At 32.6% G+C, this 20,776-nt stretch overlaps 2 protein-coding genes across 2 annotated transcripts; one reads left to right on the top strand and one right to left on the bottom strand.

Moving 5' to 3' along the window:
- Nucleotides 1-8,280: 8,280 nt before the first annotated feature.
- On the bottom strand, nucleotides 8,281-9,993 carry LOC134690053 (uncharacterized). Its single transcript, XM_063550025.1, has one exon. The coding sequence runs from the start codon at nucleotides 9,991-9,993 to the stop codon at nucleotides 8,281-8,283; it is 1,713 nt and encodes a 570-aa protein (XP_063406095.1).
- A 4,680-nt stretch (nucleotides 9,994-14,673) lies between these two features.
- Nucleotides 14,674-15,474, top strand: LOC134690052 (transcription intermediary factor 1-beta-like). Its single transcript, XM_063550024.1, has one exon. It carries the CDS (start codon nucleotides 14,674-14,676, stop codon nucleotides 15,472-15,474), a length of 801 nt encoding a protein of 266 aa, XP_063406094.1.
- Nucleotides 15,475-20,776: the final 5,302 nt, after the last annotated feature.

The raw sequence follows: 20,776 nt of genomic DNA, 5'->3' as shown, positions 1-20,776 counted from the left end.
TTAATTTAGGGTTTCTTAGTTGATTTCATAGATTTATAATCGGTTTGAATCTAAGATTTAGGTTTTGACTAGATTTGTTTTCGCTTAAACGATGTATGACTATTAAACAGTGGTATGCTGCTCTTGCCTTAACTTACCGTGCGTATTGCTGTATATTTTTCATTCCTCTGCTTGAATGAATGTATTTTGCCTCAGGTTAAATGTATTACTTTGATTTCCGTTTTCTTGATCGATTTCCCGGATTTTAAAATCGGTTTACTACTCTACTGTTGTCTTAATTCATCAGATTGATAGGACCAAAGAATTCACTTGAGTAAGCGAAGATAAACTTAGGTTTCAACTCTCTCAGGCAAAGTTGACCCTAAATGAATTTGACTTTTTTTCGGCATTTTTTGTCATATAGCTCTTCAACTGTTTCGAAACTTATACACCCTCGGATTTCAAATATTTGGCTTTTCAAGAGCGTTCTTAACGAAGGTAAATCCAGAAAAGCGCTTTGGATGCATGAAATAAAAAAAACCGTGTTGCTTTCAATATTTTTCATATCCTTGCACAACAAGCAAGTTATGACCTGTATGGTGAAAGTCCTTCTATTGTCTAGATGTGATGCTTCTTGTAAGGAGAAGGACACGGACATTACACAACTTTTTGACAGTTCTATAGTCAGTTTGTTGGAAGGTGACCTTTCTGTCCATACCCAAAATAACTTCATTCAAACGACGATAAACGTATTTACACTTGTTTGCAAATTTGTCCGCCATTACATAACATCACACAGGTTCCCGTAAACTTTGACTTCATAATTCAAAAAAGTGATTGTTGCTTGACGTCAAAAGTTTTTTCGGAGGTGATATAAGATCATATAAGGTCATTCGGAGGCAAAATACAGCTAAATACCAAAGGTGTAAATACATTTATTGGCACTACTGTCCTCTATCCAGGTCTATCAATTGCAGAATATACCTTTTTTACTTGTTATCTTTTTTTTTCTCGTCCTAGTTATTCGTGATAATGTGATACTGAACGCAAACAAACAACAATAAGTCAACAAAAACTTCTTTCATCGTCTATCTCTGTCTGATACTTATTACACTCTTATATTTTCAATCTAGATATTTGAAAAATATGGGTTATAAATTATAAAAATCATGAACATTTTGTCTTTCTATTATTATGACAAGAATATCATGCAATAACTTTCTGAAATATAGTAATGACTAGTATTTTTATATTTTTTATTAATGCCTGTCAGTTAAGCATTTTTTTAAATTGCACAACAAGTCAGTCATTTTACAAAGTACACTAATCTAGATCAGGCCTGTAGTAGATATATTTTACAGTTATAGAGCAGGAGATCATATCCCTAAGACTTGACTGGTATGGTTAAAATAAAATATTACTTATTTTATAATCAGATCACTTTGACAGAAGATGCTTTCTTATAACAGTTCGAATTATTGTCTAAACATTTCACTTTTAGTCAAATTTTATTTTAAAAACATCAATATACTTTCCTCCAGCTATATAAACTGTCTTATCGTCAGTGCTAATCCACATGTCACAAGGATCAACGACTTTTTCGAACTTTTCCAGTAGAGTAGCTTGCTTTTTTCCATCGTTAGATAAAGCATGCAATGCGCCGTTCCTGTCAAGATTTATGAGCACGTTGAAGGACAACATAGCAATACTAACTGGATCTCGTATCTTGTCACTCTTGTAAGTGAATATATTTTGACCATTCAGGGAGGAACATTTTATTTCTTTTTCAATTGTAGTGTAATATATTTTCTCCTTGGAAATGGTCATACCATTCAGTCCTCTGGAATCGGTGTTGGTTGGAAAACCTCTTGTCATTTCCATTGGTGGATCAGATGGAAAGAACTTCTTTACTGAATCATCGACTATTATATAAATATGTTGATCGAATCTACTTAAAGCTCCGACATAGTCCGTATTGAATGATAATCTTTTTATCTGAGCAATGGTTGCGCCTTTGAAATCAGCAGAAAATAGTTCTTTTGTATAGCAGGATATAAAAATTTGATTGAGGTCTTTATCGAAATACAGCCGTTTTACATCTCCAGTTATCTCTGTTTTATTTATCATCAATCCTGTTGTTTTGTCAATCAAATGAAGTATTTTGGGGTTAGTAGAAGCGTCACCCAGCAAAATGTATTCATCAGCAATGCATACGCCACATGTTAAAGTTGTCCCAGGCATGTGTATTGTTCTTAAATGGTCAATGCTTATGCCTTCAAATCTCGGGATACATATCCCAAAGTTCGAACACATTTTGTATACATCACCCATATGATTAGTATCTTTTTCTTTTTCTTCAATACTTAAAATTCAATTTGATCAACACTATCAACCTTCTGAAGTGTCTCATTTTTCTTGAAACTTAGGTTTATGTCGATATCACCACCACAAAGTTGTTCAAGCTCTGTGGTGCTAGTTTCGATTTGTTGTTTAACTGTTTCCACGTGTAAGAAAAGCCGAGTTACGGTCCCTGATGTTTGAACAACTTTTGTTACCTTTGTCCAGTGTTCGATGCTTTGAATAAGTTGTTCTATTAACCGTATACGCACGTTGAGTCTGGTATTTTGTTCATCACGAAACACTGTCAATTGTTTCTTAAATGTTTCGAAGCAACTATCTAATTTAGATCTAATCCCTTGGATGAAATTTGCAGCATCATCTTCTGTGTTTTCTGCTATAACTTTGATATTAGCCTTTTCTTGTTCTTTTTCCTGCAAAACCGATTTCGTTGATTCTCTTATATCATTAAGGTTTTCAAGCAATGTTTTATACATTCCACTGCCGTGAACAATTTCTTCGATTGACTTCACATTATCGCATTTTCTATGATTGATGCCTGCACATAAACCGCAACATGCAGTTTTATGTTGAAAACAAAAAACGTCGACTATTTTCAATGGATGCATAGGACAGTATTCTGAAACTGCCTTAAGGTCTACCCCACCCGTTTTACACCCAACGTCTTCAATGGGAACAACATCGTGTGTCATCAAAAGTTTCATTCTATTATGCATTGAAAGGCATTTCTCACAAAAAGCTTCATAGCACTGTTTACACCAGAATTTTGCCTCGGATGATTGTTAATATCTTTTGCAAGTATGGCATTCCAAAGCTTTATTTTCGTGATCCACAGTTAACACGGTGTTCATGATAACGTTATCATGTAACGATTTAGTGCATGTGTCTAGTTTAGCTTCAGCATCTTTTGGTTTAACCACTATTCTACACACGGGGCAATTGAAGTCCTTTATTGCAATATCCTTGTTCCGAGCTGTAGAGAAAAAGAGTTCATGAATACATTACTCACAAAATGTATGTAAGCATGGCAATATTTTTGGCGATTTTAACGTTTCTGAACATACTGGACAAGAAAATGAATCAAAACGTTTTGATAAAGCCATTTTACGCTTGTTCATATCACTTCCTGTTTGTGTCATCCACCATTAATATATGGATATTTATAGAATTTCACCTGACGTTTGCACTTTGTGATTTCGTATTATGAATTAAATAATTGTTTGGATATCTGCATAATATTGATTCACAAGGTGCGTTTATTTACATGTACCTCTGATTACAAAGTCTTCTTTATACAATACGGACACTCAGAGCCGACTAATGAACTTGCAGGTTCTGATGATAATTCGTATTCTGTATTGTAAACCCCATGGTAAAGAAGACCGTCAACTTGTTTGTTCCGGGTGTATAACTACATAATCATGATCAATTTTGATGGGGACGTTAAATCGTATGCATCATGAAGACAAAATTCTGCGTGTAATTTTATGAACCAATACACTAAATCACTGAGAGAAAATCATATATTATTCAAAGCGAGATAATCAACAATTTAAAGTTCAATTAATGTTTTCTATTTATTATAATTCAATACAGACCTAACTGTGGATTTATTTTTAATAAGTTTGACCATAAGCTGTCATTCTAGAATACCATACTGCCGAGAGACAATAACCAGGGAGGACAATATTTGTAAACCCTTTGCCAACCCTTTATATAACATGTTAAATGTTTTTGGATAATACCAGGCGTAATCCTATATTTAATATTTTCAATAACATTTAAAAAAAGAAGCATCCAATTCTTCAAGAGATATGAAATGGGTTTCTGGGATTTTTAATGTTAAGAAAATAATTGAACATATCCATGATTATATACCAAATTAAGTCATTTGTGTACTTAATGTTACATTCAGCATTAATCCACTACGTATAACCAACATAAATAATTAAAGTTATTGTTGAGTTAACATTATAACAACTAATTAGGTCTTTCCTCTTTTACGTAGAAAATCCTAATGGTTTTTTGGTCCTGATAATTTTTTTTATCTTCCGCCCCTTTTATATCACAAGATAACGCTTAGATGTTTGATATATGCTATCGTACAGTTGATGCTCATTTGAAACACTCCTTGGTTAAACGAAAACGTATCCTTATAAGAGCTACCTCCTTAAACACTGTTCTAACATTTTCACACGTAACAAAAAAAAGATAACCGACAAGGTTTTTTTTTCTTAATTGTTCGTCACATCTTTTGAAATTTTGACTGACATAGACCGAAGCAATCCACTTACATCTGATAGGAGATATCTACTTCTCACAACTACATTTTTCGGTATGTTCCAATAAGCCGTATAGACATGGGAATTTATAATAGAGGTCCATTGGTCCCAACTTTGAAAATGAGGTAAAGGTCAAATGTTAAGTCCTTGTTCCAAATTATGTCTAATCGGATAGTACTAAATTTCTTTTACGATTACTAACTCTTTCTTCCTTTGCATTTCCCCTTCGTACTTGCGCTGAGATGGGCGAATTTCTAAGGTATCATGGTTAAGGTCACTGCATACGAAGAATCTGTTGGTGAATTTGAGTACGGGAAGACAACAATTTATTAATCTTATTAAAATAAGTTCTCATCACTTGCTCCTCGATTTTGATGAGAACTTATTTTAATAAGATTGACAATTTAAAAGCAGTATATTTCTGAAGATTGAGATAAACAATAATTTCCTTTAAAAAGAAAGTCGTTGCATACGTGTTTTATTTACACTTAGCCATTCAAGTATCTAAAACATAGTCATCCGCCTTAAATTTAAAGTATCATATAACTATTAAGCGTATAAAACATCTTCTACTTTTTAATAAAATTATCCAATGTATCAAGTGACTTTCAAGTATGTACAACATCTTCCTCTTTTTTTTTAAAATTTGAATTACCATTTGACTTTAAATTCATGAGATATATTCTTGCTGTATATTTAATATGTATAAAAAGATGTGGTTTGACCACCGCATGACTGCCAATTGGACAACTCTCCATCCAAGTCACAATTTGTAAAAGAAAGCCATGATAGGTCAAATTTCGGTCTTCAGCAAGGAGCCTTGGCGCACATCGAACAGCAAGCTATAATAAGGGTCCCTAAAATGACTAGTGTAAATCCATTACAACGGGAAAAACAACGATCTAGTATTATAAGTTATATGGTTCGCTACTGACCCCCTTCGGATCCATAGAGGGTTAGTAAAAGTCATAGGGGGTGAGAGCGGAGGCCGAATCCCCTATTTATTTTATTCACACTCTATGGTAGCAATACACAGTTAGAAGTTTAGTTTCGCATTATGGCCCCTGTGAATTTTTCAAATATGAAAATTTTTGTAGATAATTGAAGAATTATATAGCCTTCTTAGTGGGTTTATATGAACATTTAGATTGTTTTTAACATGTTTTATAGGCCATTTATATGATTGACAGTCCTTATTTTCCTACCGTACCGTTCGCAGGTTCATAAATTATTGTAGTGTTTATCAACAAAGATTTTGCGTTCGATCTTTTCAATTCAATTTTATGGAAAAACGAGCAGAAACGTATATGATGTTTTTTGGACAACTTGATAGATATAAACATTTGGATTCAGGAAAGGTATCACTGTAATTGATTGCAATTTTCCATTAGACCAAATTTTGGAGACTTTTGTGACATGTTCACCCCTTCTTTTAGCCATATTTTGTATCTAAGAAATGCAGATTGTTGCCATGGTTACACCCAAGAGGGATTATATTTCACCCTTATGACCATTAGAAATCAATTCTATGGAAGATTCTCTTTCTATAAGTATATACATGCATAACACACATATAAAGCCTTCTTTGTTAGACATTAGACAGGAGGGGAAAGAGGGTGTTTAAAAATTATGAGTGTCAATTTTAAGTTTTTTTCCTAACTGTGTATAGCTACCTATGGTCCGTAGGGTTAACCGTATAAGGAATTTATCGCACGCTGGAATTTTTCTGCTGCGTTTATTTTGAAAAAATAAACATTGAAATACAACAACAGTAATATATGACGTCACCAGTAACGCGTCATGGACCCTCTATGAAACTTACTAACCCTATACGGTCACATAAGGGGTCACCACGTGACGACGTTAAACCAATCATAGCCTGATATTTTACCCGCGGTGCGATGCATATATATATCAACGAGAAACACTTATGAACCACATCAACAAACGACAACTACTGAACATGATGTTCCTAATGTTCATTAGTTTTGAGTACTTTTACACACAAATGTATGCATCTATTGGATATTGTCATGATTTTTGTGCAATGTTTACTGCCTTTTTAAAACTTAAACTGGTAATTGATTTGCAAATTTACTTTTACTATGAAATTAACACAATACGTCTTTTAAACTTAGTTTTACTGCACGTATTGTTGTGTGCTTCTAAAACTCCGCCGATTGAATGCAGGTATGTTGCCTGGAGAAGATTTTCGCAGGGCAGGCAATCCATGCATAGAAGGAGACGCCTACCCTCCCGGCGCACCCGTTCTTGGTTCTCATGAGTTCATGCTATTCTCTAAGGTTCACTCCAAAGTCTTACCAAGAGGGTTTTTTTCGTGGTCGATTTCTTTTTTTTAATTCGATTTAAAACTCAGTTTTAGTTTGTGACTCGGATTTTGTTTTGCTTGATTGATGTATAACTATTAAACAGCGGTATGCTACTGTTGCCTTAACTTACTGTGATTATTGATGTGCATTTGTACATTCCGCCGCTTGAATGTATGTATGTTGTCTGCAGCAGATCAACGCAAAGCGGGTGGCGAATGCAATGCAAGAGCTGCTTACCCTGCCAAAGCAGCCAGTCTTGCTATCAAGAAGTTCATACAATTCCCTCAGGTCAAATGTCTTACTTTGATTTGCGTTTTCTTGATCGATTTCCAGGATTTTGAAATCTACTCTACTGTTGCCTTAGTTCATCAGATTTATAGGACCAAAGGATTCTCTTGAGTCAGTGAAGATAAAGAAACTCATATCCTTGCACAACAAGCAATTTATGCCCTATAGTATATGTGTTATTGTCTACACGTGATGCCGCTTGTAATGAGAGTGAAACGGTCACTGCACGCTAAGAAACCTTGACAGTTCAGTAGGTAGTTTGTTGGAAGGTAACCTTTCTATCTATACCCTACAGGGGCGGATCCAGCCATTTAAAAAAAAGGGGGGGTCCCAACCCAGGATAAAGGGGGGATTTCAACTATATGTCCCCATTCAAATTGAATGGCATTGATCGGCCAAAAAAGGGGGGTTCCAGCCCCCGGAACCCCCCTCTGAATCCGCCATTGCCCTACATACCTTCATTCAAACGACGGTTGAAACTACTGGCCTTTATCCGGGTCGATCAATTGCAGAATATACCTTTTTGATTTTATTATCATTTTTTCCCGTCCCGTATGACGTTGTGATACTAAACGTAAACAATCAACAATAAGTCAAACAGAAAAGGTAGTCCTCTATCTCTGCTTCATATTACATACACACTTTTATTTTTAATCTAGATCTTTGAACAATTGTGGTTTGTAAATTTTGTTTTCTTCAATAACATTGTTTCCTTCTGTCATTTATATCATATATACGATTATTTTCTGTAATGCAATGGGGACATTCGTAATATAGTTTCATTAAAACGAAAAAAATGACAAGGTATTTGACACATTTTATAAATGATTGTAAAGGTTAAGCATTTTTATAATTTTGGACGAAAATTTAGTCATTTTAGTGCATAAATTACGAAAACACTTGTAACATATATATTGTACAGTTATAGAGCAAGAGATCCTACCCCAAAGACTTGACTCAAATGGTTATAATAACAAATAACTCATCTTATAATCAGATAACTTTGACATAAGAATGGATAAATCCTTACAAAATTTTTTGTTTTAAAATTTCACATTTAGTTCTATCTTATATACATCTATATGCTCTCCTCCAGCTACATACACTGTGTTATCGTCAATGCTAATCCACATGTCACATGGGTCTGCCACTTTTTGGAACTTTTGCAACAGAATAGAATGTTTCTTGCCATCGCTAGATAAAGCATGTAAAGTACAATTTCTGTCAAGAATTATGAGCACGTCGGCAGACAACATAGCAATGCTAACTGGTTGTCTCATCTTGTCACTCTTATGTGTGAATATTTGACGGCCATCTAAAGAAGCACATTTTACTTCCTTGTCAGTTGTTGTGTAAAATACTTTCTCTTTCCAAATGGTCATACCATTCAGCTCTGTAGAATTGGTGTTGGTCAGAAAACATTTCGTCATTTCCTTTGGTGAATCAGATGGAATGAATTTCTTTATTGCATTATTTACTATTATATAGATATGCTTGTCGAATCTACACAAGGCTCCGACAAAGTCTGCGTTGAACGACATTTTATTTATCTTAGCAATAGATTCGCCTTTAAAATCAGCATTAAATAGTCCCTTATTATAGCATGATATAAAAATTCGATTGAGGTCTTTATCGAAATATAGTCGTTTGACATCTCCAGTTATCCCTGTTTTACTTATCGTCAAACCTGTTTTTCTGTCAACCAAATGAAGCATTTTTTGGTTGGTAGTAGCGTCACCCAGCAAAATGAATTTATCAGCGATACATACGCCACACGTTAATTTTGACCCTGGAAAGTGCATTGTTCTGCTATGCTGAATGCTTATGTCTTCAAATTTGGGGACGCATATCCCTATTTTTGAACACTTTTTGAAAACATCACTTAGCTGATTAATCTCTATCTCCTTTTCGTGCAGTCTGAAAGAACCAATTTGGTCAACACTCTCCAACTTCTGAAGTGTCTCGTTTTGTTCGAAACAAACGTGAATGTCGGTGTCACTGCTACAGAGATGTTCTAGCTCTTTTATGCTTGTCTCGATTTGTTGTTTAACGGTTTCCACATGTACGAAAAGTTTTATTATGCTACCAGATGTTTGGACAACTTCGATAACTTTAATCCAGTGTTCGATGCTTTGAATAAGCTGTTCTAGTAAACGTATTCGTATGTTGAGTCTGGTATTTTGTTCATCACGAAACACTGTCAATTGTTTCTTAAACACTTCGAAGCAAATATCCAACTTAGATCTTATCACTTGGATAAAATTTGTTGCATCCTCTTCTGTGTTTTCTGCTATTACATTGATATTGGCCTTTTCCTGTTCTTTTGCCTGCAAAACAGTTTTCGTTGACTCTTTAATATCATTAAGTGATCCAAGCAATGAGTTACCGGTATACATTTCGCTACTGTGAACAATTTCTTCGATTTGCTTCACGTTATCACATTTTCTATGATCAATGCCTGCACATAACCCGCAACATGCAGTTTTATGTTGAAAACAAAAAACTTCGACCATTTTTAATGGATGCAAACGGCAGTATTCTGAAACACCCATTAGATCTAACCCATCTGTTTTAGACCCAACGTCCTCAATAGGAACAACATCATGAGTCATTAGAAGTTTCATCCAACTATGCATTGAATTGCATTTCTCACAAAAAGCCTCAGAACACTGTTCACACCAGTATTTCGACTCGGATTTTTGTTCATGTCTCTTGCAAGGATTGCATTGGAATAATTTATCACTGCCATTATCCATGGTTAACGCGGTTTCCATGATAAAGTTTTCAAATAGCGATGAAACCCTTGTACTAGTTTAGCTTCAACATCTTTGGTTTGAACACTATTTTACGCACGAGACAAACGAACTCCTTTTTTAAAATGTCCTTGTTCCGAACTGTAGACAAAATTCGTTAAAACATTGCTCACAAAATTTATGTAATGATGGCAGTTCATTGGGCGATGTTAACGGTTTAGAACACACTGTATAACAAAAATGAACCAAAACGTTTTTTGATACGGCTATATATATATAATACTCATGTACCTTAAACTTCCTGATTATGTCACTACTGATATGGATATTTATAATATTTCACCTGTGAACTTTAAATTTGATAATTCAATCCTGACAAAAACATATAATTGTTTGGTGTCCTCATAATATCCATTTAAATAAAATGCAAACAACGTGTTTTTACTGACGTTTTCGTATTCTAAAATCATTATAAATCAAGTTATCTAATCTTAACAGACCACATTTATTGTACGTATGTTTGTAGCATACAATTTGGCTTATTATTTAACACACATATTAGTATTTTGTTTTCAATAGTTATTATTGCGTTATACAACATAATATACTTTAAGTTTATGTAAACAATATAAGTCAAGATATCAAAAAGGCTTCATAGAGACAGAAATTTGAATATTTTTTTCACCAGCTTTATTATTCCACACATGTCATTACAAATAGATCTGGCTTTCTCCATGATCTTAAGAGAAAGCAATTCAGACAAAAAATTGGGATGCTTTTGTGAGCTGTATAAGAAAAAAATACAGAAATCAGAGAAAAAATCAATCGGAAAGTCCCTAATCACATGGCAAAATCAAATGACAAAACACATCTAACGAATGGACAACAACTGTCATATTCCTGACTTGGTACAGGCATTTTCAAATGTAGAACATGATGAACTGAGTCTGGTTTAAAAGCGCTAAACATCTCACTTGTACGACAGTCTCAAGTATGAAATTTCTAATAGAAAAAGTGTAAAAATGTGTCTAGTTCTATAACACGTTTAAATAAATTCTTATAATACGTGTTTCATTGAAAGAAGTCGTCCCGATTATTTAACTTAATTTTTATAGGCAATTGAGTATCCAGAAATGTTTTAACATTCACATTGTTCTGTAAAAGGCATAGAGTAAGCATACACTACCTTTTAAACGGAACAATACTTTCAAAACGATTGTGTCTTTCGTATACTTAAAGTACTTGAAATGCAAATGCTTTATCTAATCACTATTTTGATTTTAGTGTACAAACAATGAGATTACCCATAGTCCTTTAGGTTCTGAAAAGGCGAATTATGTCAGTACAATTTGAACAAAAAATCACTTAGATCCAGGTGGTAAGTATAGATGAGGATTGTTGTGAAAGTCACTGTGCCAGGTTTCAGATTAAGATACAAATTATGCTTGCCTTATGAAAACTTACCTGTACATTTTGTCTCTTTTTTCCGTTTTGAATTTTTCTCGGATTTATTTTTTTTTTACAATTCAAACGTAATTAGCAAAAAAAACGTTAGTGGCGTCGATATAGAGTTTCTGCAGTGTTGCTTGTGGTTGATAAATAATGCGATTGTTATAGGTGAATTCTCGTATTTCTGTACACCCATTTCTACGTTTGAGGCAAATTATCTTTCCGTTAGCTTTGACAATATCTGCCTTAGCTTATGACTTTATTTACTGTTACAGAATATTGAGTCTATCCTTATTTATTTTCAGTTCCTATCAAGCCAGATTATTCCTCTCCAAAACTCCTTATTAGATGCTCATATCAGAGTAAACAGTAAAATCGCAAAAATAATGAACTCCGAGGAAAATTCAAAACGGAAAGTCTTAAACCAAATGGCAAAATCAAAAGTTCAATCAGCTCAAATGAATGGACAACACTTGTCATATTCCTGACTTGGTACAGGCATTTTCTCAAGTAAAAGACTAAACCTGCTTTTTTTGGATAGCTAAACCTCTCACTTGTATGTAAGAAGAATAAAAATCCATTATATTGACTACGATGTGAGTGACTTACAGTAAATTGCAAATTTAATCAGATTGTATTAATTTTAAGATCCCACTCAAACTTTCAGGTATCTTAACAGGAAGTGACATTTATCAGAAACACGTTGTATGAAATATTGGCTCAAGCAGTTGTGAGGAAATGTGAGATATGCAATCAAGTAAAAAGTATAGATTTTTGTGAACAATTATTTTGTACCAATTGCAAATCAATGCATTTAAGGATGAAAGTATCGCTAAATCATACTTCTAGAAATGACGATCATGAGCAATTCAAACTGACCGTATGTGAAGAACATGATATGGATTTTATCTTATTCTGTGAAACATGTGAATCTCTTGCGCTGCAATGCATGTATAACAAAGAACCATAAAGGTAACGATTTAGGGGATATACACGTTGCGAGAATATCAGAATTGAAAGTTGAAGTGTCGGGGCAATTAGAGACACATGTACATGCAGTGAAAATTAAGATACAAAAGCTTGAAAAGGACTGTACAAAGATGAAGGATAGGATTAATAGTTGTGGTGAAACGTAAAAGTCTTGTGTGGATGAAATCGTATTTTCTTTAACCAGTCAAAATTTTAGAAAAGTGAAACAACAGCAAGAGAAAGCAAAAACATATATTGATCAATATCGGGGACGAAACTCTTGATAGACTTAAACACGAGTACAGGATGATTCATAACGAAAAAAGTGGTGTTGCCTTACTTAAATCGTTACGCAATGTTCAAAAGGATGTTAACAGAAATAGTCCATCAATACCTTGCCCACCATTTTTTGGTAAAAAAGCATATGCTGATCAATGCAAATATAAAACTAGTTATTCTGAGGCAATTCAGAATTTATTTGATGACTTAGGTGTTGACAGTGGTTCGTAATCGTATTCCGCACGGATAAAACTAGAGATTTTTAACTACAATTTGAATGTGTATACAGTAGAGACACATATATGAAATATAACAAATGTCTTCTTTTTATCACCTAAAAAAAAGAATGCAGATACATATACATTTCAAAATATGCAAAAACAACACAAAAACAGGAAAAAAACATCATTTTTAAAAAAAAAGTTATATGGTTTAATAGATGTTAAAAAATATTAAATATAATTATCAAATGGGAGTTAAATTTTTGTCGAGCCTGCAACTTTTGTTGCAGAAAGCTCAACATAGGGATAGTGATCCGGCGGCGGCGGCGGCGGCGGCGGCATTAGCTTACTTAGTAAAAGCTTTATATCTCAGAAGGTGAAAGACCTGAATGCTTCATACTTTGATTATACACAGAAACTAAAATTAAAAATAACACATGACTAACGAAGTTAGGTTAGTGTTTTGTAATTTATGTTTTATGTATTTTTGTATTTTATTCTTATTCAAATGTGAAGCGCCTAGAGTAATTGTTGTTATTATATAATGTGCTCTATAAATATTGTATTTATTTATTCATTTATAATAATATATCCGGGTTGTGTACCAAACTTGGACAGAAGCTTGTTTATGATCATAAGACAGTATCCAGAAGTAAATTTAGGTAAAAAATTATATTTTTTTCGTAATTTTACTTATAAATGGACATTTCTGCCAAGAAAAATTACATTCACTGTTTTTAAAGTTTTCTTAGAATTTTAATAAATTTCCTTGATTTGTACCATTGTTTGACAGAAGCGCGGGTTTGTTTTTTTTAATCTAGAAATAATTTTGTAAAAATTTTGTACCTGTTTTTCTGTATTTAAATAAACTCATCATAGATACCAGGACTAAATTTAGTATATACGCCAGACGCGCGTTTCGTCTACAAAAGACTTATTAGTGACTCTCGAATAAGAAAAAAAATTAAAAATGGCAAATAAAGTACGCAGTTGAAGAGCATTTAGAACCAAAATTCCTAAAAGTTTTGCCAAATACAGATAAGGTAATCTATGCATGAGGTAGAGAAGTCTTAGTATTTCAAAAATTTAAAAAAAAATTGTAAACAGTAAATTTATCAATATAACCATATCAATGACAATTCATGCCAGCACAAATAGTTCTTATAAATGGACTTAGAACTGTTAATGTCTGTGTCATTTTGGTCTTTTGTGGATCATCGGCAATCTTACCATATCTTCTTTTTTATATTAGTTTTTTTCCCAGTTAACATTAAAATAGTCTGTAGTTAAACTTTAAACATTTATAAGAATATTCTTATTATTTTTCTCTCTCTTTTTTGTTCAGCCTGCGATCAAAAACTAAGAAGACGAGAAACTGGGTACAGCGGAACCATTTTAAATGTTTTATCTATCAAATTTATGTGTTTGGCTAATCATTTGATAATGAAAGGTAGGATATTCTAAGATATGACTACTGTACTCCTATTTTTGACATTTTTACCCGTTATGTCTGTTTGTTTTGGCCACACATCCTAGACCCTTCCTAAGACCATCCTTAATAACGTCCTCATACATATCTACGAAAGTTTGGGATTGGCATGGACCAAAGAATCTTTTAAAATATATATTTATTTTAATTGATGTGTTTATTCGAAAATTCCGCTTAAAACCTTTCAGATAATGTGGTCACATGAAGTGACGCATATCCGTTGTTTGTTTAAGGTAAATTAAACGTAAACTCCTCTTTGCAAATGATTTTAAAAAGATGGCACAATCAGCTTTAGAAACATGCGAAATATGCGACCAAGCATTGGGTATTGATAATTGCGAAGAGTGCGAACAACTGTTTTGTAATAATTGTAAATTGATGCACCTAAGAATGAAAATATCTCGAAATCACACTTTTAAAGAGGTAGATCATGAGGAAGTAAAATTAAACTTGTGTGACGAACATAATCTGGGATATATTTTATACTGTGAGAAATGTAATTCGTTCGTATGTAAGACATGTATAATTGAGAACCATAAAGGTCACGAATTGGAGGATATAAATGTTGCCAAAATATCAAAATTGCAAGTTGAAGTGTCGGCAAAATTAGAGAGTTGTTCGAAAGCGATGCACGAGGGACATCGTTATGCGCTTTTGGTGCAAAGCCAGATGAAGAATTTTGAAAAGGATTGTAAAAAGGCAAGAGAACAAACTAAAAGTCGCGGTGATACGCTTAAATGTAATGTGGATAAAATAGTAGATTCGCAAACCAAACGGATTTTGAAAAACGAGCAATTCCAGAAACAGAAAGCAAAGACGTATATTGATGCAGTAGAACTACTTGACGAAAATCTTAACAAACTGAAACTTGAGCATCGGAAGATTCATGAAAACAGAAGTGGCGTTGCCTTACTAAAGTCGTTAGAAAAGTTTCAAAAAGAAAATTTTGACTTAGAAATACCTGTCATGCCATCTTTGGGTCGTATTCATGCTGCAATACTTAATTATGAACCTAGCATCTATGTTCGGACTGTGGCTTTATTTGATGACTACAAGTTTGATTGTGGTTCTAAATAAAAGTGAACTAGAAAATTGTTACCTACAATTTGAGCTTGTATAAATTAAACAAATATAATATATGAAACTTTGCAAACTTCTTACTATTTAATAGTGCCAAAAACAATAAAATACTCAAAAGAAAATGTACATCCTTTACATATACAATTATTTGCTTTATACTGTCATAAATGTATTTCAAAACTTGATATCAAGTGGAATGTAAATCTCTTGAAAAAATTGACAAATATTTTAACATACGAAGCGTATATTGTGCATATATTATAACCATCAATGCTTGGATATCTGCTGTTACAAATGAATTATCCAAGATGGTGAAGGAAACAAGTATGGAGTATAGACTGGTAAGGGAAAAAACATTATTTGTGTTTTCAAATTAACCTACAAGGGCCTCTATCATTGACAATGACCTTTCTCTACAAATTCATCTTTTACTCCAATATACAAAATACCCAAAGTTTTGGGAAACAAAACTTGAGACTTGAAACAACTGCATGTGTTGCGTAAAATGTTAAACTAAGCAAGAATAACACATTTGAATATGAGATAAGTTTTCATATATAAGATTTGTATAGTTCGTTCTTTGTTGTACTGTTATACCACTGTCCCAGGTTAAGGGAGGGTCGGGATCCTCAGGAGCCTGTAATTAAGTGGTTGTCGTTTGTGTATGTGTTACATATTCGTTTTTCGTTCATTTTTTTTTTACATAAATAAGGCCGTTAGTTTTCTCGTTTGAATTGTTTTACATTGTCTTATCGGGGCCTTTTACAGCTGACTATGCGGTATGGGCTTTGCTCATTGTTGAAGGCCGTACGGTGACCTATAGTTGTTAATGTCTGTGTCTTTTTGGTCTTTGGTGGATAGCTGTCTCATTGGCAATCATTCCACATCTTCTTTTTTATATTTACGCAATGCTTAGTGGGGATATCACTACCAATTAGAACAATGCTATAGACGAAACTTACAATAAACCTTACACATTGTTTCATCAAGAATTATATTCAAAAACTGTTAAAAAAAAATCAGCATTAGTATATATATAGGCAGCATAAAACCGAAGACAATTCAGAGAATTTGGCTACTAAGCCAAATAGAAGGAAAGCATACAATTATATAATTGGCAAGACCAAAAACAGGTTAATTTGTTATTTCAATCATTACAGCGATATGAACTTTGAGATAAAGAAAAAAAAGGAAAAAAGGTTTTAGTGTGCTCTGCATAAATAAATTCCGGTATACAATCATAGGAAGGCAAAATGTATATTGATAGGAACATTCATTCGACCACTCACACAAACTGTAGTTTCACCAATTGTCACTTCGTTTATAAAGAAGTGACAAATCTAAAAAAAAAATAGTTATGAAATCGCAAAAAAAAACCCAAGAAAGGGTGAACTTGGTGATTCGATAGGGTAATCATCTCCTGCTTTAAACCTAGGGGGACACATCTATCATATAAATAACATCGTATGGTTATGAAACGGGGAGTAAATACCTCAGTGCAATCTGTTTTTCAAAAGATCAAGGCTCTAAAGTTTTAGATGGATATTCAAGAAACACTGTGTTCCCCTGTCGGTATTAAGGAATCAAGAGGTACATCGTTTACTCACTATAAAATATACGTACCAGTTACAATATCAATATCGATACAGTCATTAGTTCTCCTTGTTGTGCTTTGTAAATGTTGTTTATCCTTTTCGTTTTTGACTTAGAGTTTTAATTACCCTTTGATACAAGCTAATATTACTTTTTTGCCTCTTGTTTGACACTGAGACTATATTAGTCTCAGTTTGACACGAGAACATCAGAATGCAATACCGTAACTCGTACATGCATGATATGGATAATCATAGAGATATGACTTATGCTTAGACATTGCTTCTGCTAATCATAAATGTACTTAATCGTCGCTAGTTTTTGATACAATTGTTAGTGTAATGTTAAGAATAATACAGGCGAGGTTGACCAATATGTGTTTTGACCGATCGTTTATTATTGCCGAATGTAAATATTAATTCTGTACACTTTTATCTAGATAAGCCAGAAAAAAATAAGTTATTGTCTTTTATGTAAAAAATAATAAACAGTTTTATCTCGCATTTTCCGGTTATATACATGAGTGTAAAAATGACACATGTTTTATTGAATGTTTGCTATGAATCTTTACAGAAACAGTAAATGAGGGTCTACCTAAAGTTGTATTTTACAAAATATACTGCATCTTCTTGTCTAATCATTCCCAATAGAAAATATGCAACTTTAGATCAAAATGGATGTCTGATTTAGTATTTTCCATCCAGTAAGGAATATCACATGCAAATTTGGAAGGTTATTTCGTCCTGTTGTCCTATTAAAAAGGCAAATTGTTCTGGCTCTGAGTGGATCAATCATAGTTGGGACTTCTACATACTACTTGTTAAGTGAAAAAATATCAACATGCATCATGCAAGTTTGTGGTTTGACATGAGTAGGGATTAAAGAAGATCTGACTAAGGTGTCCCTCATTTCTTCATTATTTAGAGCATCTCTAGAGCTTTTTTCCATATTTTTTATTTATTTTGACACTTGTCCCAGCTCTGAATTATTCTATATGTTTGCGTTTTCCTATTTTTTCACATTTTTTACCAGTTATTCTGCAAAATTTACTCATTAATCTCTTTTCTGAAATCCCTATCCCCCATTCAATCCCCTAAACCTTCAGCACTCAAAGTGAGCATGCTATCACAATATCATTGAGACAAACAATACAATAAAACATGAAATAAAAACTTCCTTATTCTTTTATTTGAATCAACAAACAGTAGAAACTATATCATCAAAACTGTATACATCAATGTTTATATGCAATTAATATCATTTAAGCCAATCAAATGAGGATATGTCATATTATTCTTAAGTGAATATAACAAACAGTCAAAAAGTGAAATGTGGTCAACACTTACAACACTTTAAAAATACCTTTGAAAATTACTTTACCTAAAATTGTTCAGCATGTGGAATTGAATAAAAAAAATCAAAAATGATTTCTGTACTTTTTTGACAGATCTATTTTTAAAATATAAAAATACTATTTTTTTTGTCTTTGTTATTATGACATTCAGTGAAGATTAATTGTTAGGTTTTGGTATCATTTTGTGCTACACCATGAAGTTTTAATACATTGAAACAATACTTTCCTGATTGCTTCAAACACAAATTTTTCAGGAATAAAAACTTATTTGAGAAGTATAAAATTTATTATGTCAATAAAATGCTATGAGATTGCTACTTATTATGTTTATCATGCAGAATTGCATGTTTTGTTTTTCACCTCCTAATATAATACTTTATTGTTTGTTTTTGAAAAATGTAAACAGCAATGGTGACCTAATTAGAATCTGTAAGTACCCTTAAACACATTATGTAACATACTTCAATGAATATCTGTGTGGTGTAAGCCAAGAACTGTTTTAATTAAGACGTGTTCAAGAGACTGGGTTTTAATTATATATAACATAATGTAGTTGATCATATATTGCCATAGTCCTTTCTTGTGTAAATACTGTCTATTATATAATGATGAATATTTAAAAAAAAAAATAGCAGTTTTAATAATCTTTAAATACAAGGTCTTTCTGGATAATGATATGAAGTTTGAAGATACCATAATGATTGTGAATAAAGAATAAAGAATAAACATATACTGTGGATTCATTATAATTCATTGGATACCAATTTTCGTGGATTTTGTGGGTATAGATAAACCAAGAAATTAAATGTTTCACAAATGACAAATTTTCTAAAGGGTTGTATGGAGACCTCGGCAAAACCACAAATTTAAATATCACCAAATATACAAGTTTTGCTTTATCCACGAAATTGGTACCCAAGAAAATAAATGAATCCACAGCATATGTATAACACATTTAAAGAAAAGAGATCAGACTAATGTATTAATATTATTTCATACAATTTTTTTCTCCTGGAAATATAAAAATGATATGGACATAAATATAAAGATCAAGCTAACAGAAATATAGCCTAGATGTATTGGTATAACATGATAAAGGCTGTAAATATAACAATGATAGAAACATACATCATGATATCAGGGAAAAAAAGGGAGCATACAATTTATACAGAAGTAAAATATAAAATAAAAGTAAAAAGAAGGCTCACTATAGGCTCATATAGAAAGCACTTGAAAATGATATGAGGTTAGAAAGAGACATCGTTATCTCCCCTTGGTCTGGAATGTTTGAATATAATCTGTTGATTCATTTATTTTCGTTGGCATTTCAATGGTTTTCGTTTATAGATCGTAATTTAAACCAATCATATGTACTGAAAAATGGTTTTCATTGAATAATTGATTTTTTAACCAATTATATGAATCAAGACTGATAGAATGTTTGAAACTCACGTCTGGCGTAAATACTAAATTTAGTCCTGGTATCTATGATGAGTTTATTTTATTGAATGAATAATTATTTGAAACAATCCTATGATCTGGTACAATGGGTTTTTATTGGATAATTATTTAAACCAATCTTATGTACAGATAAAATAATCTTTATAGTACAAATGCATAGATATTTTTTTTATGTCCATGGATTTGAAAAAAGGGGGAGGGGCTACCAAAAAGACAAAATATGAAGATTGACTAGTAAAAAGTGTATGCAATAACCATATATTTAGCTCCTTAAGGGACATCATGCCCAAACTAAAGTCTCATATGTACTGATATTCAATAAATCATTTAAAATGTCAATAGTAGAAACAAATTCAAAATTCAAAAAAATATAACAAGAACACAAAAGTAAACAAATAAGGCAAATGCAAAATATGTAAGAACAGAATATAAAACATAACAACTTATACATTGAACCTTTTATGTTTTAGAAGATATAAGTTTAGTACAAAAAAGGCAAGACCTCTTGATCTAGTTTCAAAGCATAAACAGTTAATACATTCAAAAACAAATCAAAGTACTGAAGTACTGAACATCGGATGACCGCAGGTTCTTGTGGATGGTCAAAAGCACATGTCACAGAAACAGATCACATCTCTATACCTGAAACTTGGGTTAATTTACAGAGATATTTTTTTCTGATACAAGTTCGTGCTTGGATGATGAATAAATGACAGGAAATTCAACCTCACCGTAATAACTATTATATTGTAGTGCATGAAATCAGTATACCTTGGACTATTATACTTGTATAATAATAGTCGTAGAGATTACATTGGTTTGTTGTTATTTATATTATTAATATTACGATTGCATGAATGTACCGATTATCAGGTTGTCTGCATGTTGATA

The sequence above is a fragment of the Mytilus trossulus genome, chromosome 11 (assembly GCF_036588685.1).
Source record: "Mytilus trossulus isolate FHL-02 chromosome 11, PNRI_Mtr1.1.1.hap1, whole genome shotgun sequence".
NCBI classification, from domain to species: domain Eukaryota; kingdom Metazoa; phylum Mollusca; class Bivalvia; order Mytilida; family Mytilidae; genus Mytilus; species Mytilus trossulus.
The sequence above is the reverse complement of the archived record's forward strand: the minus strand, read 5'-3'. Positions and strand labels throughout refer to the sequence as shown.